Here is a 25,225-nt window from a genome sequence, read left to right on the forward strand (position 1 = left end):
GGATTAATCCTGTACTGAGACACCTGGGCCTGCGATGTTGTCGCCCTGCTTTTCTTGCACTACAATTCTTAGATATAGAACCCCGTACTAAATCTATTGCTTGCTTTTTGAAGGCCTGTATTAAATATCGTCATAATTATGAATAATTCCTGATGCACAAGCACTTTTATCAGATCTGTGTTTTCGAAATCCCACTACTGTTATAATGATTGTATGTATAAATAATTCCACTCTCATTTTATACATGTTTTTAAATATTATCTATATTACGGAATGTTTTATTTATGTACTTTTATGGTTTTCTAAAAAACTACGGCAACCGAATAAAGAATATTTTGAATTTGAATTTGAATGGAGACAAATGCAAGCTGGGGAGAGGGGAACTGGTGTTCTTCGGACACATTTTCTCCAAACAAGGGATGAGGCCAGACCCCAGCAAAGTTGAAACACTGAAGAACGCAAATCCCCCAACGGATGTCGCAGAAGTAAGATCATTTCTAGGCCTTGCCAGCTACTGTGCTCGATACATACAGGATTTCGCCACAGTGAGCACACCACTAAGAGAACAGACCAAACAAGTACAGAAGTTCATCTGGTCTCAGGAATGCACCAAGGCATTTGAGGAAATAAGACAATCAGTGGAACATCTAGCCTACTTTGACCCCCTGCTCTGCACTGAACTGACTGTCGATGCCAGCCCAGTAGGACAAGGGGCAATACTAGCGCAGCCTCTGCCAGGGAGATATTCACAAAGGAAAATTGTCGCATATGCAAGTAAGAGCTTAACAGACATTGAAAGAGCATACTCGCAACCAGAAAAGGTGAGCCTAGCAGCGGTATGGGCGTGTGAACACTATCACATGTTCATCTACGGGAATTCATTCACCATCATAACTGACCACCAGGCGCTGGTGACGATCTATGGCAGTCCGTCAGCCAAAATGCCACCAAGGATTGAACGCTGGGGCATAAGGCTGATAGAATATGACTTCATGATTGTGCACAAGCCAAGGAAAGAACACAACCCAACAGACTACATTTTCTCTTTATTTGCAGAGTTTTATATAGCGCTGACCTGACCGGTGGGTATCAGAGCGTTTTACATCAATTACAGGGCATGTTAAACATAAATATAATGATGCAGACAATCCCGAAATACAAAAACTGAGAAGACACAGTGCCAGAGAACAGGATAGATGGCTAGCTGGCGTAGAGTCAAGGCAGAGTGAGGTGTCGATTTTCAGCACTTGAACAGCTCCTATCGGTTCACTAGGGATCGATCGAGGAACAGGATTTTGAGCTGGCTTTTGAAATTCATAAAGGAGGGATTCGTTCTGATGTGGGTAGCAATAGAGTTCCATATTTTGGGCGCATTTCCTACAAATGATATGGCCGCTGTTTTTTGTTTACGAGCTTTCAGTGGAATGAGTAGAAGGGTGTTTGAGCTTCAGAGGATGCTGTTCTGTCCTCCTTTTTTGGGTTCGGCCGCCAGGTATTCGGGTTTGCCGGTGTGTAAGGCTTTGTGAGTAAGACAAGCTGTTCTGAAATTAGCCCTTATTTCGACTGGGAGCCATTTGAGTTCTCTGAGTGCCGGTGAGATGTGCTTGTATTTCTTGAATCCAGTGACCATTCTGGCAGCCGCGTTGAGGGTGGTTTTGAGGGGAGCAAGATGTGCTTTTGGAATTCCTGTGAGGGCTGCATTACCGTAGTCTAGTCTTGACAGCACCAATGATTGAGTGGCATGTTTGAGATCTTTGGGTGGGATGAAAGGTTTAATTTTGTTCAATAACTTTAGGTTGAGGAAGGCGCTCTTAGCTGAGTTCTTTATATGTTTGGTCATGTCCAGTTTCGGGTCTAGCGTGATGCCTAGTGATTTAACAGAGTCTGCCAGGGTGAGGTTTCCATTGAGCGCATCAATAGTTTTTAGCCAATCTACCATTTGGGGGGTTTCTGCTTTGTTTGATAGGAGGAGTAATTCAGTTTTGTCAGGATTCAGTTTTAGGTGATTGCTTGTCAACCAGAGTTGAACTTTCTTCAGTATGCTGTTGAGTCTTTGAAGGTCCTTCGCAGATGAGATTTCCAAGTAGATCTGCGAATCGTCGGCATACAGATGGAAGGGTATGTTGGCTTTTTTGAGTAGGGTGGTGAGGGGTTGCATGTAGATGTTGAATAGTTGAGGGGAGAGCACTGACCCTTGAGGAACTCCCCTGTTGATTGGGTGCAGGTCCGATTCAAAGTTATTGATTTTGATTCTCTGGGAGCGGTTGTGTAGGAAGGAGGAGAACCATTTGAGGACTATCTCATCAAGCCCCGCCCTTTCATGCAGAGCTTTGATGAGAAGTTTGTGATCTACCGTATAAAATGCAGCCGATAGGTCGAGGAGAATGAGGAGGCAGCATTGATCTGAGTCCAGGGATTTGTTGATGTCATCGATGATGTTGAGGATCGCGGTTTCTGTGCTGCAGCCTTTTCTGAAGCCACATTGAGGGGAGTCAAGAAAGTTGATACTCTCCATGTGTTGCGTTAGTTGTTGTAGTACACATCTTTCTAAGATTTTGGATAGAAGAGGGAGGTTGGAGATGGGTCTGAAGTTGTTCAGATCTGACGTATCTAGGCCAGGTTTTTTCAGCAGTGGGGTGACTTGACCCACTTTGAGGCAGTCTGGGACAATTCCGCTTTTTAGGGAACTGTTTATAATCGTGCACCAAAGTGGGGCTAGGGCGCATTTCAGTTTTTTGGTCATTTGCGTAGGTAAAGGGTCTTAGACGTGTGTGGAGGGCTTGGAGTTGGAGATCAAGTTGATTATCTCGGCTTCAGGAATGTGGTGGAAGAGTAACCAGGGTTTGGTGTGGGGTGAGAGAATGGTGCCCTGTGATCCAGACGTGCAGCTATTGCGAAGGGAGGGCTGTTATGGACCAGAGAGAGCTCGATCTTGGAGATCCTATCATTGAAGAAGTTGGCGAAGTTATAGCAAAGATCTTTGGATGCCTGAACAGTGGACGTGGCTGGTTTGGATGTTTGTTGTCTGATGATTTTGAAGAGCTCCTTGGGTCTATTCTTTGCATTGTCCAGTGCGGAGCGGAAGAACGTGGAATTTTTTCTCTTGAGGTGGTTGTTGTACTTCTTCCCGACTAATCTGAGTTGATCGCAATTGATATTAGTAGGATTATTCCTACAGCGTCTTTCAGAGGCTCCTAATTGACTCCTTTCTTTGTTTATGTCTGAGTCAAACCATGATCTGGAAGGGATGGCTCTGCTTTTTTTTTTCTTCAAGGGAGCTAGTTGATCCAGCAGGCCCCCCATGTTCGAATTGTAGAGCGAGGTGAGATCTGTTGTAGAGAGAAGCTCATTGCCACTGGGGAGTAGCGTACTTAGCCTCTCTTCCATGTCCTCCAGAGGAATCTTGGAGAGATTTCTAGACCATTTGGGTGGGTCTTGTGTGGGAGGCTGGAATAGCACTTTTTGGTTGATGTGGAATAGGATCATGTGGTGGTCCGACCAGTCCACAGGAAGAATGTAGTCCATCATGATTGCATCGCGATGATGGCATCCAAGGTAGCTCCTTTGTTGTGAGTTTCCTTTGTACAATGTTGGAATAGATTATTGTCACATGAAAGATTGCTTAAGGTTTGAATGAGCTTGTTGCTTGATTAGTTTCCATCGTAGGTTCAGATCACCCAGGATTAGGTTGTTGGCGTCTCCGACTGCGCAATGCGAAATCAGGTCGGAGAAATGTTCCCCGAATGTGGGAGTGTTACCTGGAGGGTGGTAGAGAAGGTGACAGATTATTGGATTGTTGGCCTTAGTTTTGATGTTAACAGTAAGGCATTCAAAGGAGTTGTATTTACATACGTCCATTTCCATGATGTCAATGTGGTCCTTGTGAATGATGGCTACACCTCCACTACATGTCGAGACACCCATTACCGCAGGCTCAAGAGACGACATCGATGGCAGAAGAATACCTCAATTTCGTAGTAAAGCAAAACACCCCAGCACCGATAACACTAGCGGAGCTAGCAAGGGAGACTAAGGAAGATGCCACGCTGCAAATGGCCATGGAGACAACGAGAAGGCAGAGATGGAGACACATCAACAATAACTGCACCTGGGGAGCAGGAGTATGCAAGGAAGAAGTGCTAGCTCTAAAGAAGATACATGAAGAACTGTCCGAGACAGACACGGGAATAATGATGAGAGGGACAAGAATAGTGATACCAAGTTCACTCAGGAGGCAATTGGTCAATCTGGCTCATGAGTCACACCGAGGCGTAGTAGCAACGAAGACACTGCTAAGAGAGAAAGTATGGTTCCCTGGCCTAGACTGCATGGTAGAAGACACCATAACGACATGCCACCTCTGTCAAGTGACAGGATCACCAGCTAGGCATGAACCACTACAAATGTCAGAACTCCCAAGAGCGGTGTGGACATCTTTAGCAGCTGATTTCTTTGGGCCACTGGACATAGGCATCTATCTGCTTGTGGTCATCGATGAATACTCGCGATTTCCAATAGTATGACATGTCCCATCGACATCAGCAACAGCAACCTTACTGATATTAGATTACATATTTGCAGCATGGGACTCACCAAAAACGCTAAAAACAGACAATGGTCCTCCATTCTCAGGAAAAGTCTTCCGCAGATTCATGGACTATCTAGGGATAAACCACAGGAAGATAACTCCGCTGTGGCCTCAAGCGAATGGAATGGTGGAGAGGTTCATGGGGAACATAAAAAGGCAGTTCAAAGGGTAAAGCTGGCGCAGATATCACTTGGCCAAGCTCTGTGCCAGGTACTACGTGACTACAGAAGCACACCCCACAACTCCACTGTGAGGTGCCCAGCAGAGCTAGTACTGGAAGGAACAAGTAGGATCAGGCTACCGCAAATAGAAGTAACTATGGCACCAGATCATAGCAGCATTGCAGCATAAGACAGAGAGGTGAAAGAAAAAATGAAAAGATACGCAGATGCCAAGCGACACGCCACCTCGGCAGACCTCAAGGAAGGAAACACAGTGGTAGTGCATCAAAGACAACAAAGGAAATCTGACAGCATGTTCTCCAAAGACCCGCTAACAGTAACAAAAGTGAAGGGCCCAATGATCAGAGCAGAGTCAGAACACCAGAAGATAACACGGAACAGCTCACACTTCAAAGAACTGATGGAGAAGAAAGGGGAAGACCAAGACAAGGAAACAGCAGAACAAGAAGAGCAGGAGCACAACAGGTAGGAAACGGAAAATGGTGAGGGACCAGCAGAAGAGAAACAGACGGAGGCCAGCCCGAGAAGAACATGAAGACGGCCCAAAAGACTAATAGTAGAAATGTAATGATGGGAAGCACACCGACCTGTGCTCTAGCAGACTTTCATCTATCTCTATCTACACATCACTGTGTTTCACTCTTCTCGTCATTTCTTTTTTGACAAAAGAGGGAGATGTAATGACCTGGGGCAGGGCACTAGGACCCTGCAGTGGACCATGGGGACACCCAGGGAACCGGACACCACATCCGGTCAAGGGTGTGGGAAAGGGATTGGGGAAGGGGACGAGGAAACGTGGGTAGACGCGAGTGTGGGAAGCACAGCACATATGTAATAATAAAGAATCAGAGACCATTACCTGTCTCCCTTGCATCTGTGGGGCTGAGGACAAAACATTGCTGTTTCATTGTGAAAGTTTAATCATTATTTTGGTGGGAACGCTGACAGTTCCATACCTCATAGATATTCATCAGTATATCATAGAAATACGTTGAGATCATGTATGCCATGAGCCTCTGTTTCTGGGGTGAAGGGCACAATATCATACAAACGAACTCAATGTATGTATCTGATGCACTGGTGATATTTTACATAGCTCACCTTCCCACCAAAATATATATTCTTATTGCGTGTTGAAAATATTGAAATGTATGACAACGATGACACAAACCAAAAGCAAATACAGAACGAGGCAAATAATTATCACTATTAAACCAAGTGAAAAATAAATTTATACCACATGTTATCTGGGATAAAATGAGATAAAGAAAATTAAAGTAATGAAAGAAAATACAACTGTGCTACCACTGTATTAAATTAACTGCAACAACAGAAGTCATCTGTCAGACTAATGTATACATAAATTTATATAACATTTTACCTCATAGTCTATAGAAGAGTAGCTACATAAGCATCAACAAGTGTCCAAGCCAATTGACGAGCAAGCAGTGGCTCGTAGCTGCAGAGGAGTCAAGACTGCTGACTTGTGCCCTTTGGAGCTGAATCGCAGGGAAACTTTAACCGGAGCCTTCCCGGGCGGACGCTGTCTGAGGCTTGGGTCATTTTGTGGAGCTGCTGCCTTGCTATGGGAGCGGGACTGCGAGGACCAGGTGCCTGAGCGGCAGGACATCGCCCGCACCTGGGTCCTCTTCCCGCCCCCTTCCTCTGACCACTTCCTATAAGACCACGCCCCAATACGCGCATCGCGGGACGCGCGCGGGACAAAGCCCGGGGCGAAGCCCGGGCAAAGGGCGGGCCGTTTGAGGCCGTTAGAGAACGGTAGAGACCGGACCGGGCTACCCCGCTAACGCCCTAACACCCGATTCTCTGGTTTACTTACAGACCCGTCTGGCTGCTGAGATACTTGGAGCTAGTAAAATGGCCACTAGTGAAACAAGAAGTAAGGCCAATATCATGGCCTCAGGTACTCTGGATAACTTTCTAGCTAAGGCAAACAAAGTCGTCAACAAGGGTCTTACTGTGTTGGAGAAGCAAATTGCGGAAGGTTTAGAGCATTCACATTTGGCTCCACCGGGGTCATCATCTAATGTTAGGTCATCAATATCACTTGACGCCACGCATTTATCACTCATGGACAGCATTGACCAAACCATAGTGTCTGTCCTACAACAGCTAAGGACACCATCTAACTCCCATAGGGATAGAGATTCACTACGTAGCACTGAAGAGGTGGAATCTTCGCCTATTGCGGAGTTAATACCATCTAGGGCTCAGGGGGATGGTCTCACATCAACTGAACACATGGGTAATAGAGAAGACGCAGCCCCGAAAAGAAAAAGATCTAGAAAGTCCAAAGGCGCTAAAAGGGCCAAATTTGATCCCCTAGTGAACACTGTTGAGGACAGCCTGGTTATCCCTGGAACATCTGCAACGGGGAACGATCTGGAAACGGCAAGCACCCCTCCCCCCACACTTATTCCCACTCACACTGGCCCTTTTGTTTTTGGTGGAGTAGCTCCCAATACCTCAGAGCACATTATAGGCTCACTCACTGGCATCTTTAAAAGTCTCCTAGATCCTCTTTTCCCTAAATTAGACTCTATAGAGGCTAGACTTCTAGCTATAGAAAGACTAGGTGGTAGTGGTGGTGACCAGATAGGGCCAAGAGTAAGCTCACATGAAGGACATGTGGATAATGCTGGGACTTCTCATTCCCCTATTGTTACAACTATTATGGTCCCTATTCCATCAATAGCTCCCACTGGGGAAAACATGAGTACAGCCCCGGTGCCACAGTCTGTCCCTGTACCCATTCCTAGGCAACTGCCTCCGCTACCAACTGTAAGGAGGTCGAAGCTACCTGCTTCGGCCAGCTCACTTGGCCAGGAGAGATCAACAAATGAAACAGCTAGCTGCCCAATTCAGTCAGCTAGTTCCAATAACCGGCGTAAAGCAGTTAACCTGCCACCAGAGGCGGCAGCCTACACTGTGATTCTGATGGGGGTACCAGAACTTCCCAGTGACGCAGTAGAATCTTATGATTCTCTACGCATTAAGGTTATCAGCTGGTTAAATATCCAAAGGCCCTTACTACCTAATCTCAGAGGAGAGGTTCTTATGGTTAGAAGGGTCCCGTGGGTTGGGTACACCGCCAAGAAAAGTGTGGGGGACTGTATAATTGTAAGCTTCAAGAGTCCCCAGGTTGCTACCTATATCTGTAATTGGCTAGGGGGTTCAGGAAATACCTCTATAGAATTGGTCCCACTGTCATACTTTTACCCGAATGTACGTGATATGACCGTGAGGAGGAACGATGGTTGGACAAGGGTCGGCTTTGCTGTTGATGGGTCAAGATACAGGCATGCCCATAATGCCATTTCTGCCCATGGCACCTATGTACACCCGAATAGATTCAGCTGCCTTGATCAGGTGGATTGACTCCGAAAGGATGCACCCTAAGATGTACCCGAAATATCGCCAGTGTATCTGTAGGCGATACAGATGTCATCATTCGAGAAATTGACCTAACCCCTGAGGCAAACTTAACTCCTTCCTGCTCCCCGGGCCGAGCAAGCAACCTACCATGTAATCCACCTGGACATAGCCGATCATCTGTAGTTCCGTCTGGTCCTAACCTAACACCTGCTGCCTCATCCCTCTTAGAAACAACATTGCAAGGGCCCGCAGTTCCTTTACTAGATATCGAACCAGAGAAAACTGGGGGGCTGGGAATAAAACCTACAACCGAAACCCTAAAGGTCCTCTCCTGGAATGTGGCGGGTATTGTTAACAAATTACACACAAATGACTGGGATTCTTTAGTTGGCGGTAGTGATATTTGTCTTTTCCAAGAGACATGGGCCAGGGAACCCCTGTGTAGAGTAGGGTACGCAGTCTTTGAAATTAAAGCCAGATGGAGTGGCAAAGGGAGGCCCTCGGGTGGTTTGGCGATTTGGGTAGCTAGTCACATTGGGTGTAATGCGGAGAATGTACCGACATCTTCGCAAGACATACAGTGTGTTCTACTTAGGTGGCCTAATGTGCTAAATCTGGCAATCATTAATGTTTACTCTCGCCCAGTCAGTGTGACCGCGGAGTCACCAACTTTAGAAGAACTATCGTCATTCCTGGGCCAACTTCCCACTGATTGTAAGATAGTGATGGGCGGCGATTTTAACTGCCACTTTGAACCACTGGAAGGTCTAAGGGAGGGTGCTCTTACTGCTGAAGATGACTTCTGGGGTGTACCGCCATGTCAATCCCCTTACCCCAAATCTTGGTCCCCTCTTGCAGTGCAACTCATGTCCCTAACATTAAATTTTGCACTAAGGGCTTGTAATGGACGTACCCCGTCTGACATCCCTTCATTGTGTACCTTCAATAGGAAGGACCATGAATCGAGGCTGGACTATATCTTTGTGGATATTGGTCTGTGGTCTAAGGTTCAAGATTTTAAGGTAATCGTAAGAATAGACAGCGACCATAACGCACTTCTATTAGATATGGTGCATCCTATACCTGCTGGTGTATTACTACCCGAAAATCCCAGTGACGATCCAGGGAATCTGATTCTTAGCTCTAATAGGCGTAGGGTAAAATGGGGGAAATTGGTTAATTCAGAAGAGAGTATAACTAAAATCTATGAATTAGCACTCCCTAAGTTAAATGATCTGGACGCATTAATTAATCAGCCCAGACCACCAAACTATAATGAGAAATTAGCCCAAATTCATGTAGATCTAGTGGGAGATCTTGGTGAGGTTTTTTATCCAGTGGTAGTCCCACGGAAGAAAAAGACCCGAACTTCAAACTGGTACAATTCTTCCTGTAGAAAAATTAAGACAGAGCTAATAGCCACAATAAAAGTAGGCTCTGATAAGGGTAAGGTCGCTGAGCTTAGGCGGAATTATAGGGTAGCCATGGCAGAGGCAAGGTCGGATTGGGATTGGAACAGATGACAGGATCTCTCCCTAGCGCTAGAAGCGAGGGTCTCTAGAAAATTCTGGTCTCTAGTTAACACAGGCACAGGAGAACCAAAGGCTGCAGTGGAGCCGAACATTGCATCTTCCGTTTGGGAAGACCACTTTGGCAAATTGTACCAAGATGCCACTGAATTTGCCAATGATGTGGACCCGGATGTTATATCCAATCCTGTAGCTGGACTAGAATTTACCCTCTGCGAGGTGGTTAGTGCAATAGAGAGATTTGCGAAGGGGAAGGCCCCGGGACTAGACAGATTGCCTGGTGACCTTTTTAGACATCATCCAGAGATATGGGGCCCGTACTTCTTCATTTTGTTTAATTCCATCGCGGGAGGTATGGAGATCCCTAGTACTTGGCTGGGGGCGGAGATAGTGCCCATCTTCAAAAAGGGCTCTCCTCTTCTCCCAGCCAACTACAGGCCGATCAGCCTCATAGATGTCCCCCAAAAATTATTTTCCCGCCTTCTCCTGGACCAGCTTCTGGACTGGATAGAGGAAAATGATATTCTGAGTCGCCTCCAGGCTGGCTTCAGGAAAAACACGTCCACCATGGATCAGATTTTCCGGCTCGTTCTCCTCTACTGGAAAACTGTAAGGATCGAGGGGGGGAGGCTGTACATGGTGTTCATGGACCTGAGGTTAGCCTTTGACCTGGTCCCCCGCAAGAAATTGTGGGAGGTCCTAAAGGAGCTGGGTGTTCCCACCCATTTACTACACGCTATAGTCAGGCTACACACTAATAATTTTGCACAGGTCAGGTGTGGGAGGGGTGGAGCGCTGTCATCCAGGTTCCCAGTCTTTAGAGGGGTAAGACAGGGTTGCGTTTTGGCGCCGACCCTGTTCTGCCTCTACGTTAACAGTGTCATATCCCACCTCGACAGTGTTAGAGACAATGACGCTCCCTCTTTGGCAGGCAGGAGGGTACCGGCTATCATGTTTGCCGATGATACCCTCCTGCTTTCCAAATCACCGATGGGGATCCAGCGGATCCTAGATGGTTTTGGTCTTTTCTGTAGACAATATGGTCTAGAGATCAATACAGAGAAGACCAAATTCATGATATTTAATCCCTACTATAAACCAGACCTAATCCATCCCTGGGCTCAGCGAAACTGGAAAGGGTAAAAACCTTCCAGTATTTGGGTGTAACCCTACATGAGAACCTATCCTGGGAGCCACAAATAGCAAGATCCCGGCTCAAGCTTAGTCAATTGTCCGGTGCAATTTTGAAGGTTGCAAATACTTCTACTTATAAATCCATTAGCCCGGCAATAGAAATGTACAAAACTCAAGTCAAAGCGGCCGCTTCTTATGGTAGTGAGTTATGGGGGCACAAAGCTGGGGCAGAACTTCTCGGTGTAGAAAAAAATTCCTTAGACGCCTCCTAGCCCTCCCCCATGGCACACCCCTGCTTCCCTTGAGATTTAATGTGGGTCTTCCCTCTATAGCTGAGGATCTCGAATTAAAGCCTTTAAGATTCTGGCACAGGCTCTGGACCACTAGCGAGCTTGCTCACTACAGGCAAGACCTCATACATGTAATGAATTTGAATAAGCGAGACAGAATTCCTTGGTTGGTTTTTATTAAGAAAGAACTGTATCGCCTGAGATTCCAGGAGTTATGGGATGTCCCTGAACAAGGCTGCCAAAGGGTCTCTCGCAAAAGACTGGTGGAAATACATAAGGAAAAAAGTTTATCTACTCAGGTATCTGCACCCAATAACGGCACCTTAACAGATCGATTTTTGGATTCCAAAAATTCTTATAATATTGAAGGTTTTATGGACATTATTTTCCCCATTTTAGCATGGAAACTGTTCATTCAATGGAGGTTAAGCACCCTTCCTATCAAAACTTTTACCTGTAAATGGACAAAGAGTGATGGTAAAATCTGTCCGGGGTGCCCTAATCACGATGAGGAGGAAATTCATGTTCTGTTCTTCTGCCCAGCCTACAATAGACCTAGAAAATATTGGCTTGTGCCACTATGTAGGAACTTGGGCATTAGGAACCATTTGCATTCTTACAGAATACTGAAAACCAGCACTCTGCCCCACATAGTCTTTGCAGTTGCCAAATACATACTGGCCATGTGGCAGATAAGAATGAAACTCCTAAAAGACTGATCACAGATATGAACTGTAATGTACTCCCTCCCATGAACAGATTTCCAAGGAATTTAATTTTCATGTAATGTTTTTTATACAAGGGAACGTTCTTTTTAATGCCGAATGTTTTAAATGTTGAAAGTTTTAATTGTATCTTTTATGGTCTAAATGACCGAAATAAAGAATTTTTGGATTGGATTGGATTGGTTTAGAAAGTTTACATATTGAAACTGTATCATTTTATCTTGTGAAAGTACTCCAGGTCCACAAACTATGGATAGACAGTAACCTGGCATCTTTCCAATTAGAAGTAATCTATTTCACCATATATAAAAATTTGAAAATCAAATATTCTATTTGAGGAAACTGAAAGCGAGCAAGAAAGTGCACTAGATTTACAAATCAAGGGGCAGATTTACGAGAAAGTGACTCAGTGCTTTCCGCAAGCCATTTGGCTGCGTCGCACTGAGTCACTTTCAGACCACAGGAATGTGACATATTTACAATGATATGTTGTATTCCTGTGTTCTCCCCTGCACAGACTCACAAACAGCTGCCATGCGCCGGCACAGGCACCCTTGCACCATGGTGCAAGGATGCCTGCGTCATGGGTAGAGTGTGTTTGTGCAGGGAGGGGCACCTTCCTGCACGAAAACAATCACTACAGGCATTTTCCTCTTTCAATGCGTGCTGTAGAATGCAGCACACATTGAAAGAGTAAAAAAAGCATTGGCATAGCCAATAGGTCTCGCCTTTGGAACCTTGTAAATGTTTAGTTATCCAGCACAATATCCTTGGTGCAACATCAACTGTTGAATGGCTAAACACTTACAAGGTCCCAAAGGCGAGACCTATTGGCTATGCCAATGCTTGTTTAAAGGGGGCCTCGAAACTGGTCTCTATCGGGCTCTGTTTTGGGCTCTGAAACAGGTGGTCTGTTGTTTTCGGGACTTCAGTGAAAGCAGGCACATTGATGTGTGCATACTCCTACTGTTCACTTCTCACTAGAGTTCGCGTGCTCACACTGCTCACGTCTCACTAGTGGAGAAGTTACGTCATGACGTCATGCCAGGTGAGCGTTGTAGGGGAAGGGAAATCCTTTAAAGAGAGTCATTTTCTCTCTGGATTTCCCTTCTCTTTTTGAAACTCAGGAGCAGCAACATTGTTGTGGTGTCACCAGGGCTTTAAGTGGAAGCATTTTCAAAATTATATACATGACATAGTTGCTGCTCATTTCTCTTATGCATCTAACAACCATTGACAAAGCCAATAGTCCTGACTTGTTGTACATACAATGTTCCTTGTATCATATCTGGATGCAAAGACAGAAACAGCAAAATACCGCTGGGGTGGTACACTATGATAAACTCAGATTTTTAGCTTGCATGCTTTAAGCCACGCCCTCAATTACATTGGCCACGCCCTTTTGAGAGACCCCCCAGTTTTTTCATCCCACTAAAAGACTTGATTGGAAGGGGATCTTTGCCAATAAATATCTCAATTTTACAATTATAAACAAAATGCATATTGATCTAAGGCTGTGAGGCACTCTACTGTTGTAGCGAATCAGAGAGTCTTAAACACCATTTAGGTTACACTGTTCTTTTTGGTGATTTGTTAAGCGCGACACTACGAATACGGCTCCATTTCTACGGCGACATAGGGAGATAGAAAAGTCTGAGATAGTTTATCTACTTGGTGAACATATAATGCGCGTTCTGAAAATGAGAAACACATGAAATACTTCAAAACACTGCCAGGGAAATGCACTTAAACGCACTGTTCTTCTAAGCGCCAAGAACAGGTTTGAGAAATGCTACATTTGATGAGTGTGTACATAGTAGCGGTAATGTAATGCCTTAAACAATCTAAAAGAGGGGTGTTGATTGATAGGATAAAGTCAAATAAAAGCAGTAAAAGGGAGAGAAGGTGCCTGCAGGCCACAAGTACTATGGACCCGGTGGGGCCGCAGCAGGAGTTAAACATTTCTGTTTCATTAAGATGTTTGATGATCAATGGATCGGCCCCTCAGGGAAAGCCAATTGGGTGCGGGACTCGCATACCATTTATTACACCATAAAATATTCATCTAACAGGGCTTCGGCATAAAAAGCGCGCGCTGTATGTTCACGCGCAGCATATTCACGCGCAGCGCAACCCGCCCCTGCAACGCGATCTGTAGCCACGAGCCCGTTCCGAAGGAGCACACGCCGCGGAGAAGAAACTGCACGAACTTAAAGGCTACAAGGGACTAACGGGGAGACTGTGTGTGACAGATGGGGAAGAGGGCAGAAGTGTGCACTTCTTCACGTGCATCCTAGCCACCAGAGGCCTGGGCTAGATGATGAGTTACTCGCTTACAAGTTCTAACAGAATACTGGAAAAGCTGGGAATCTTAGAAGCAAGACTAATAAAACAACAAGTGGGAGGGGTGAGGGGAATGCACAGAATGGAAGAGATGCCTTGGGAATGCCTCCGAACATGCGCACGTGTGAAATAAACAAGTGTGCTTAATGACTGTGAATAACTAATGCTGAAACAAGCAGCAGCTGTTTTCAAGTACACTTGTGCTTGTGGCAGCATCCGCCATGCGAGAGCGAGCAGTGGCCAATTAGAACGCGTGCCGCTGCTCGCTCCCGCAAGGTGGATGCCGCCACATGCACGAGTGTGCTTCAAAAGGAGTAGACCGATGGCTAAAGGCCCTCCTAGAGCAGCGCATGCATGCTGCATATGCGAGACCTAACAAGCCCGGGAGTGGTGGGTGCCTGCGCGCACAGTCTTCACTTTTCAAGCACTGCACTCGTGCTTGAGGCGCGCCGCTGCTCATTCCCACAAGGTGGATGTCGCAACAAGCATAAGTGCAGTGCCTGAAAAGTGAAGACCGATGGCTAAAGGCCCTCCTAGAGCAACGCATGCGCGCTGCCTAGGCAAGACGTAAAAATGAGGACAAATGAAAGCATTTCTCTTTGTTGCGCCTCCCTACACACTTATGCATTTCCAGGTTTTAGAATCCTCGTAAATCTGGAAATGTGTCTGTTCCAGGGGATTTGCGTGGGAACACCCACAGCAACTCCTATGGAATGCCCCTTTCTCGCAAAGTGCTGCGAGTAAAGGGGTTCTATTCAAAAGGACAGGAAAAGCCACGCAGGGTGGCTTTTCCTGTCCTTGTAAATATGAAGCAGTGAAATACGCCAACAGTACATCACAAAAAGTGACTTACTAGTGGTGCAGGGGGCTTCTAAATCTGCCCCAATGAGTTTATATGAAATATAGCTTTGTATATTAAGAAGGAAAGATTATTGGACATTCATATAACAGATGTTTCATCGTATCAAACTCAGTAACACAATGCCAACATATCTAAAATTTTCAACTTTCAAATGAACAGACCTTCCAACTCACATCGGGTTGGCCCATGCCACATAAGGCTCACCTGATGACTAAGTGTATTCACACAGTGAAAAGTAAGGTGCACTGGAGTCACTTGCAGATAGTCATGTTTCCAGTTTGTTTGTAGAGAGTCTGGACTACCAGAGCCCATGTCGTCTATTACCCGGTAAAAGTGCCCCCAAGTTGTTTTGCTGCAGATGGTTATGTGTCCTTCCTATGCCATGCAGCTGCTCTCTCTTCAGAAAACCATTCTCTCTCTAAGGTTACGCCCTCTGAACAGCACTTGTCCTCCACGGACATATTAGATAGTGGAAATAGTTCCTAGGTTGGCAGACCTACAGAAACTCTCCTTACCTGGCGGGTTCTTATAGCAACTTCCGAGGCTCCTTTCGGCGGATGTATTGTCTGTGTGCTGGTCAACAGTGCTTCAAACTCATCTTCTTTTCCCATCTGCCTGGCTAGGGCTTTGAGGCTAGGGTACAGAATATCAACTCTAAAGATGGACATAGAGAGCAGAAAGAACAGGGATTATTAAAATAGTATACACAGAAATAATCTCTTCTCCACAGTTAGCTTGCAATTCTATAATATATATAATCTGTCATTGGTGTGGTGGAGGTGTGGTGTAGGTGGTTGTGTATGTGCTTGAGATATATATATTACCTACTGGCAGTCGCCAGTAGGTAGTTATAGTTAGGACCTATTATGCATAGGAAATCCGCAACATTCTATTGACAATAACTTTGGCGCCGATTGATGAATCTGCGCAAAATTTCCCAAACTTTTGGCCAGTTCCTCTCCTTCCCTGAAAGTTTGGGGTTGATTGGTCAAGCGGGGGCCGAGAAAAAAGGGGGTTCCCAAAATGTGTTTTTCCTATGCACTTTCCCATAGGACCTTTAGCCACTGCTACAGCCCGAACGGCAGAACGGAATTACACCAAATTTGGCAAAGAGGTAGTCCTCAGTTCAGACTCGTGCCTTTTGCTTATTTGGTGTAAATCTGATCAGTAGTTTCTGAGAAAATGACATTTAAAAGTACATATATATCTATGGGCTCGAAGGGTCCACGCACCCTATGCGGAGCCTGTACGCACCCTCCCGTGCACGAGCTGCTTTTTAATTGGCTGTCAACACTCCAAATCAGGAAGTTTTGGCAGCCATTTTGTGCCTCTATAAAACTGAGGCACAAGAAACCAAACAAAAAACACAAAAAACGCGAAAAGGGGGCAGGGTAGACACACCCTGACCCCCTAGGCCTGCTCAGGGGGTCCCACAAGGACCAAAAATAGGGTGGGGGGGTCCCAATCACCCCCACACTGTCCCGGGGACCACCACCCTCCGGGGCTCTAACTTAATATATGCGGGGGCTCACGGGCCCCATCGCAGCCTGGGGACCACCACCACCCTGGGCTTCTTCAAAATGGGTGGGGGGGCTCGCAGGCCCACCAGCACCAGGGACCGCCACCCCCGGGGCTCGATTTTAATGTTTGCGGGGGGCTCACCGGGCCCCCCGCAGTCCAGGGGACCGCCACCCCCGAGGCTATTTTTAAATGGGTGGGGCTCTCAGGCCCCCCCAGCCCTGGGGACCGCCACCCCCGGGGCTTCAAACAAATGGGTGGGGGGGCTCTGAGGCCACCACAGCCCGGGGACCGCCACCCCCTGGGGCTTCTCAAAAATGTGGGAGGGGGCCCCTCCTGGAGCCCTCGATGGCCCTGGGGACCTCCACCCCCAGGGCCGGCTCCTGCAGTGTCCCGGGGTGCCCACTCACGGGACACTGCTGTTAGCAATGGCAGGGAGGGAGCCTTGTGGCTCCCACCCTGCCATTGCAAACTGCTTTCCTATTTGGAAGAGAGAGCAGATTGCTTTTCCATATGGGCAGCAGCATGTTAGCTGCTCCCCATATGGAAAAGCAATGCCGGCTCCCCAGGATGCGGGGAGCCGGCGGGGACCGTGGGGGGATTGGGGAACCCCCGCGCTCCACAACGGAGTGGGCCAGCCCCGGGGGATGGGGTCCCTGGGGCTATTAGTGGCCCGGGAGGGGGGGCCACACTATCCCCCTCCCCCCAAATTAAAAAATAAATAAAATAAAAATAAAAAAGGGCCGGCCCCGGGGGATGGGGTCCCCGGGGCCAAAAGTGGCCACCGGAGGGGGGCAAGGCAGCCCCCCTCCTAATAATTTTGTTTTTTTAAAAAGGCCCATGCCCCGGGGGATGGGGTCTCCTGGGCAGACTATGGCCGCAGGAGGTGGGCCAAATAGTTTAATTAAAAAGAAAAAAAATTGGGGGCAGGCACTGTGGGATAGGGTCCCCAGGGCCAAAAAAATTTGAAAAAGAAGGGGGGCTACACAGCCCCCCTTCTTAAAAAAAAATATTTTTAAAAAAAGGGATCCCGGCCAGAGGCCATGCCCCCTTATTGCACCCGTCTGCAAATGCTCCCCCTGGCGTGTTTGCAGAGGGGGGAACAAATTCCCCTTGAATACTGGGAGTCCCTGGGGGCCAACTAGCCCACCAGGTACCTCCAGTATGTGCCAGCGGGCTGAGTTGCAGAGAGGTGTTCTGAGGCCACGCCCCTTTTTACACCTCTCTGCAACGCAGCTCTGTGGCGCTTACTGGAGGTAGGTGGTGGGCTAGTTGCACCCCAGGGACCCTCAAGATTCAAGGGGAGTTAATCCACTTTAAAACGCGCCACGGGGCACGTTTGCACAGTGGTGAAGGGAGGGGGTGGGGCCTGAGTTCACATGTGTGCAAACACGTCAATAGCCTACCAGCTATCTCCAGTAAGCGCCATTGGAGCTGCGTTGCATAGTGTTGTAAAAAGGGGCATGGCCTCAGAACACCTCTCTACCACGCAGCCCCCTAGCGCATACTAGAGGAACCTGGTGGGCTAGTTAGTGCCCAGGGGACCTCAGTATTCAAGGGCACTTAATCCTTCAACTTAAAACGTGCCACAGGGCGTGTTTGCACACATGTCACCTCAGGCCCCGCCCCCTTCCTTCACCATTGTACAAATATTCCTGTAAATCAGCCTAACTACGAATTCCGAGTAACTCACCTGTTATCAGGAGAGAACCCAGTGCGGCATTATTTAGCCCAGCACTGACCCTGAAAAGTAATTCTAAGCGTACTTACAGTAACTTGTATTTCCTTCCATAGGAATCCATTGTGCGGTTTTCAGCAGAAAAGTTCCAAAGTGTTGATTGATTTTGGAAACGTACAAATATTCCTGTAAAATCAGCCGAACTACGAATTCCGATTTACTCACCTGTCATCAGGAGAGAACCCAGTGCGGCATCTTTTAGCACAGCACCTACCCTGAAAAGTAATTCTAAGCGTACTTACCAGTAACTTGTATTTCCTTCCATTGGAATCCATTGTGTGGTTTTCAGCAGAAAAGTTTCTAAGGGTTGATTTTTGAAACATACAAATATTCCTCTAAAATCAGCTTAACTACAAATTCAGTTTACTCATCTGTTATCAGGAGAGAACCCAGTGCGGCATCTTTTAGCCCAGCACTGACCCTGAAAAGTATTTCTAAGTGTATTTACAGTAACTTGTATTTCCTTCCATAGGAATCCATTGTCTGGTTTTCAGCAGAAAAGTTTCAAAGTGTTGGTTGATTTTTGAAACGTACAAATATTCCTCTAAAATCAGCCAAACTACGAATTCCGATTTACTCACCTGTTATCGGAAGGGAACCCAGTGCGGCATCCTTTAGCCCAGCACTGACCCTGAAAAGTAATTCTAAGCGTACTTACCAGTAACTTGTATTTCCTTCCATAGGAATCCATTGTGTGGTTTTCAGCAGAAAAGTTTCTAAGTGTTGATTTTTAAAACGTACAAATATTCCTGTAAAATCAGCCAAACAACGAATTCCGATTTATTCACCTGTTATCAGGAGAGAACCCACTGCTGCATCTTTTAGCCCAGCAATGATCATGAAAAGTAATTCTAACCGTACTTACCCGTTACTTGAATTTCCTTCCATAGGCGAACATTGACTGGTTTCACTTGGAAATTCTTCTGTGTGGAGTTTTTTAACTATAACTTGTATTTCCTTCCATAGGAATCCATTGTATGGTTTTCAGCAGAAAAGTTTTTAAGTGTTGATTTTTGAAATGTACAAATATTCCTGTAAAATCAGAAGAACTACGAATTCCGATTTACTCACCTGTTATCAGGTGTGACCTCAGTGCTGCTTCTTTGAGCCCAGTACTGATCCTTAAAAGTAATTCTAACCATACTTACCAGTAACTTGTATTTCCTTCCATAAGAATCCATTGTGTGCTTTTCATCAGAAAAGTTTCAGTCTATTTTCACAAACTAAAAATATTCCTTAAAAATTGCCTGTATGACTTAAACGCATTCATTCGATTGTTTACAGAATATTGTACGTTTCAAAAATCAACACTTCGAAACTTTACAGGAGATGCACCCGTGCTGGAACCAGGATCCACCACTGAGTAAGAAAAAGTAACGTTAACACTACTTACCTGATAAGTGAACTTCCTCCCATAGGATAACATTGGTGATTCTATGTGAAAAAGTTTTTAAGTGTGATCTTTTAAAATACAATAAAATTCCTTAAAAATTACTACTGTAACCAAAACACTTTTACTCAACTGTTTACAGGCGATGTCTCAGGACTGAATTTAGGATCCAGTCCTGTGGTTAGAAAAGTAATCCAAAAAAGTAATTAATTACATGTAACTAGAAATTCACATTGACCTGAATGTTGCATTGTGTTTGAAATTGAGTTGCCCATTGCAACAACTGTAACTATTGTACTTAAAAGTCTATTGCCTATTTGCAAAGTATTTAAACTAAAGTAATTCATTCTGAGAAAGTATACTTTGTAATGTACAATGTAATTTAAAAAATAAACTATCTAAAAATAAACTGTTTAAAAAAATGTAGAAAATCAGTATAAAAAAAATAAAAATAATAATAAATACATTTAAAAATTGTCATTTACAAAACCTTTGAAATTCACTGCAAAAACCATAGGTTTCAGACATGTTATAGTTAGGAATTAGCATTTAAAAAACCTTAGAAATTCACTGAAAAAAAACATAGGTTTGAGGCCTGTTATACTTAGGAATTAGCATTTAAAAAACGTTTGAAATTCACTGAAAAAAACCATAGGTTTCAAACATGTTATAGTTAGGAATTAGCATTTAAAAAACCTTAGAAATTCACTGAAAAAAACCATAGGTTTTAGGGGTGTATAACGCGCGCGCCCGCAATCCACTGCTGATGATGTCACATATTACATCATTCATGACATGGTCAGTGACATCACTGATGACATCTCAAATGACATCACTGATGGCATCACTGATAACATCATCCACGTGACAATCTGATACATCTTATCATACACTAGTATAACCTTTCAGCACTCATTATAAAATATGGAGTACCATATTTGAAACCATTGACACACCAATACAAGTTTCTAAAAACCCACTCAGTTGTTCCCAAACTGTTTCGACCTGCGGCTCCCTTGACCCAATGGTCATTGCTTGTGGCTCCCCACTGTTATTTTTTGGGAGGGTGGGGGGATGTAAGTCCGGCCTCGGGAGTACTTGCGTTTTTCTCCCTGAAAATAATTGGGATGAAGCAGATGAAGGTATTATAATCATATATGCAGGGTGTTTCATATAACTGAGGCAGGGCGCATCTAATAAAATATTCCTTACTTTTGTATTATTTTGTATTATGCCAATACTTTTTTTAGAGTACCCTCTCAAACTTTTGTTATCCCACTTACAGTGCTAGAGGGCACCCCTATGCATGTAGGCCCCATTGCCAAAGTGTTTCTGAACTTGAAGAATATTTGCATGCACTTCCATTTCTACTCATGTCATACGTGCCAACACACCTGTCTCAGCACGGTGACTCATGATTTTGTAAAACACATACAACTCTATGTTTGCTGTCTGCTCCCTACAATTGCCTCCAAATCAATGCAAGTAAAATAAATTCCTCAGATTTTTTTTATACGTCCCTCTTACTTGCTTCCAAATGTTGGCATTATGCCATATATGGTGTTTTACTTCTCTGTGCTCAAGGAGAGAGCAAGCCTGTCTCGAAATGTGTGTGAACTGAAAGAAATGTGTACTGGAAGTACCTATGATTCAAGTACAAATTTCAATACTTAATAATACTTAGTGTGTTTAATAGACAGGACAACTGTACTTTCCTGATAACTTGCATTGGTGTAAAATGCATTTGGGAAAAAAACTATTAACAAGTCTAACAAAACAAATCAGGCATCTTCCGTTTACTTTGGGAGTGTTGGAACGTGGGGATCCAGTGAAATATGGAGGTCATCTCCCTCGACCTGCCATCAACTAAGCACTAAGTTAACCGCTTTAGGCATGTCACTTACAAATCATCAACATCATGAGTTTAAGTCTAATTAGTTTAACTGAAGCCAATAGACCCTTCAACACTAAATGTGTTCAAGTGCTTCGTGAGCGTCTCCCCTGGCTAGGTTTGGTGGCTCCCCAGCTAGCCACGGCGCACAGTTTGGGAACCACTGCACTCAGTGATTCCTACATCTACACACACATCTAAACACTTACCTATAGATTCACTCATACATGCTAACAAAGATAAGCAGAACACTTTTAAATATACTTAAACACCTACATCGACATTACATACTAGCACACATCCTATTCACTTATGCAGTCATCCTACTCACTTATGCAAACAATTGATCATACTTACATTTACTAAGCTACACACTTACACAAACACCATTTTATTTATTCACTATTTAGTAACTCATACTTAGTGTGTTATAAAATCATTATTACAAGTATACAGTTATCCATACGTCACTCATACAATCACTGAGTCTTATGTATACTTATTTATATTAAGTATGGGCGAATTTTGCGGATTTAGGGGCCGCAAATTTGTGCAAAATTGCAAACAAATCTGCGAGTTCTCAAAAAAATTAGCAAACTCGCGGATTTGCACAAATAGACTGTTTCCCACTGTCTACTGGCTAATCAGTAAGTACCACCTCATTGAGTAAATGTATAGTATGTATGTATTTGTATTTGATATTTGTTAGGCGCATGTATCACCCTCTCCAACCCCAACGCCGGAAACAACGACATCACCCCTTCGCAAGACCTCTGCAACTCCCTCGCCTCCCACTTCCACAACAAGATCGCGGACATACACAACAGCTTCAGCACTCAACCGACGCACGCCACGACCGAACCACCGCCCCCCACCACCACCCTCCACGCCTGGACTCCGATCAGCACCGAAGACACCGTCCACACGATGAACTCCATCCACTCCGGATCTCCAACCGACCCCTGCCCTCACCACGTCTTCAACAAGGCCGACGCTATCATCGCACCCCACCTGCGGGACATCATCAACACCTCCTTCGACACCGCTACCTTCCCGGAGAGCTGGAAGCACGCCGAACTCAGCGCTCTACTCAAGAAGCCATCGGCTGACCCCACCGACCTCAAGAACTACCGCCCCATCTCGCTGCTCCCGTTTCCTGCAAAAGTCATCGAAAAGACCGTCAACAAGCAGCTGGCCGCCTTCCTCGAGACGAACGGCTCCCTCGACCCCTCGCAGTCTGGCTTCCGGGCCAACCACAGCACCGAGACCGCCCTGATCGCAGTCACCGATGACATCCGAGCGCTGCTCGACAACGGAGAAACAGCGGCCCTCATCCTCCTGGACCTCTCCGCGGCCTTCGACACTGTCTGCCATCGTACCCTAGTACAACGCCTCAGCAACGTCGGAGTCCAGGAGAAGGCACTGGAGTGGATCATCTCCTTCCTCGCCGGTAGGACACAGAGAGTCCGCCTCCCCCGTTCAGATCTGAAGCCATCAAAGTCATCTGCGGCGTCCCTCAAGGCTCCTTGCTCAGTCCAACCCTCTTCAACATCTACATGAGCCCCCTCGCAGACATCGCACGCCAGCACAACCTCAACATCATCTCCTACGCCGACGACACCCAGCTGATCCTCTCCCTTACCAACGACCCCGCCACCGCCAGAGCCAAACTTCACGAAGGGATGAAAGAGGTAGCCGAATGGATGAAGAACAGCCGCCTGAAACTGAACTCGGACAAGACAGAAGTCCTCATCCTGGGATCCTCACCCTCCGCCTGGGACGACTCCTGGTGGCCCCCGCCCTAGGCAGCGCACCCAAACCAACAGACCACGCACGCAACCTGGGCTTCATCCTGGACTCCTCCCTCTCCATGACCAGACAAGTCAACGCCGTCTCCTCGTCGTGCTTCAATATCCTGCGCATGCTACGTAAGATCTTCCGGTGGATCCCCACCGAGACCAGGAAGACGGTCACCCAGGCCCTCGTCACCAGCCGTCTGGACTACGGCAACACCCTCTACGCCGGAACCACCGCCAAACTCCAGAAGAGACTCCAGCGGATCCAGAACGCCTCAGCACGACTCATCCTGGACATCCCCCGTCGCAGCCACATCTCCGGACACCTGAGAGATCTGCATTGGCTCCCGGTCAACAAGAGAATCACCTTCCGTCTCCTCACCCACGCACACAAAGCCCTACACAGCCAAGGCCCAGGATACCTCAACAGCCGCCTCAACTTCTACGCGCCCAAACGCCAGCTTCGCTCGACCAGCCATGCCCTCGCCGCCGTCCCCCGCATCCGCAGAGCCACCACAGGGGGAGGGTCCTTCTCCTACCTCGCCGCCAAGACATGGAACTCCCTCCCCACCCACCTCCGCCTGACCCAGGACCACCTCGCCTTCAGGAAGCAACTCAAGACCTGGCTGTTCGAGCAGTAGCGGATCCCCCCCCCCCAGCGCCTTGAGACCCTCTGGGTAAGTAGTGCGCTATATAAATACGATGATTGATTGATTGATTGATTGATTGATTGGTAGGTCTCACAGCGCCATCAGGTGTAAGAGAGGGATTCACAGTAGAGGACTCACTCGTTTCGGAAAAGCCACATCTTCAGGAGTTTGCGAAAGCTTTTGTGATTAGTTACATCACGTAGCTGGATTGGAAGGGAGTTCCATGTTTTAGGGCCAAGTTTGGAGAATGCTCCCCTGTTCTGACAGTTCGCACTTTGGGTACAGTTAAAGATGCTTACTGGATGAGCGGAGAGATCGAGCTGGTGCGTATCGTCTCAGCTTGTTTGCTAGGTACATAGGGCCTTTGCCATTAAGAGTTTTGTGAATTATGCAGCAAGTTTTAAAGATGATCCTTTTTTTCACGGGCAGCCAGTGTAGGGCCTTCAAGGCGGGGATCGAATGAGAGCGAGGGGGGAGATTAAGGACCACTCTTGCTGCCGTGTTCTGCAATACCTGAAGTTTGTCTAGGTGTTCCTCATTGCTGCCTGTGAGTAGTGCATTGCGGTAATCTAAACAGCTAATGATAAGGCCTTGGACAAGAGGCATCCGAGAAGAAAGCGGAATCCACTTGAAGATTTTTTTTTAGGGATGCCGAAGCTGGTGCGTACAGTGGTGTTTATGTGCTCGGCCATAGACAGCTTTTCATCGATGAGGAATCCTAAGTTACGTGCTGACTTTTTTTTTTTTTTTTTTAGTTAGTTAACAATGGTCCTTTAGCTTGAAAAAATAGAACAAGAATAACCACAGGCTAAAAATGAAGACTGTGTGCTTTCTTCAGTGTCCAGCCGGACATAGAAGCATTTATTTTGAAGAATTAGAAAATTCTCACATTTGAGGTGAAACAAGTCACACAGAAATAACTGGGCACAAGCCTGTACCAAGTCAAGAAAGGACTATACATGGGGGAGAAAGTAACAGGCAAACAAACAGGAGAAATGACTGCTTACAATGCAATAAATTTATAAGTAAGCTCTATCCCACAGTTACTGCAACATAAATCATAAATCGAAAAAAGCAGCAGTACTATGTTTAAACAGTCGACGAACGTTTCGATCCCTATCTCCTGGGGTTATACTGGGATCATCATCAGGACTAAATTAAATGAGCTTTGCCCGATTAGTTGTGTTTAGTAG

At 46.0% G+C, this 25,225-nt stretch overlaps 1 protein-coding gene across 1 annotated transcript in view; it reads right to left on the reverse strand.

Moving 5' to 3' along the window:
* The window catches only part of LOC147707857 (uncharacterized), a 910,329-nt gene that overhangs the window by 292,934 nt on the left and 592,170 nt on the right, over nt 1–25,225 (reverse strand). Inside the window, exon 35 of the mRNA XM_086925682.1 lies at nt 15,565–15,703. Within this exon, the coding sequence (XP_086781808.1) occupies nt 15,565–15,703 (139 nt within the window). The remainder of the gene's footprint in view (nt 1–15,564; nt 15,704–25,225) is intronic.

The sequence above is a fragment of the Lissotriton vulgaris genome, chromosome 6 (genome assembly GCF_964263255.1).
Source record: "Lissotriton vulgaris chromosome 6, aLisVul1.2, whole genome shotgun sequence".
In the NCBI taxonomy this organism is placed as follows: Eukaryota; Metazoa; Chordata; class Amphibia; order Caudata; family Salamandridae; genus Lissotriton; species Lissotriton vulgaris.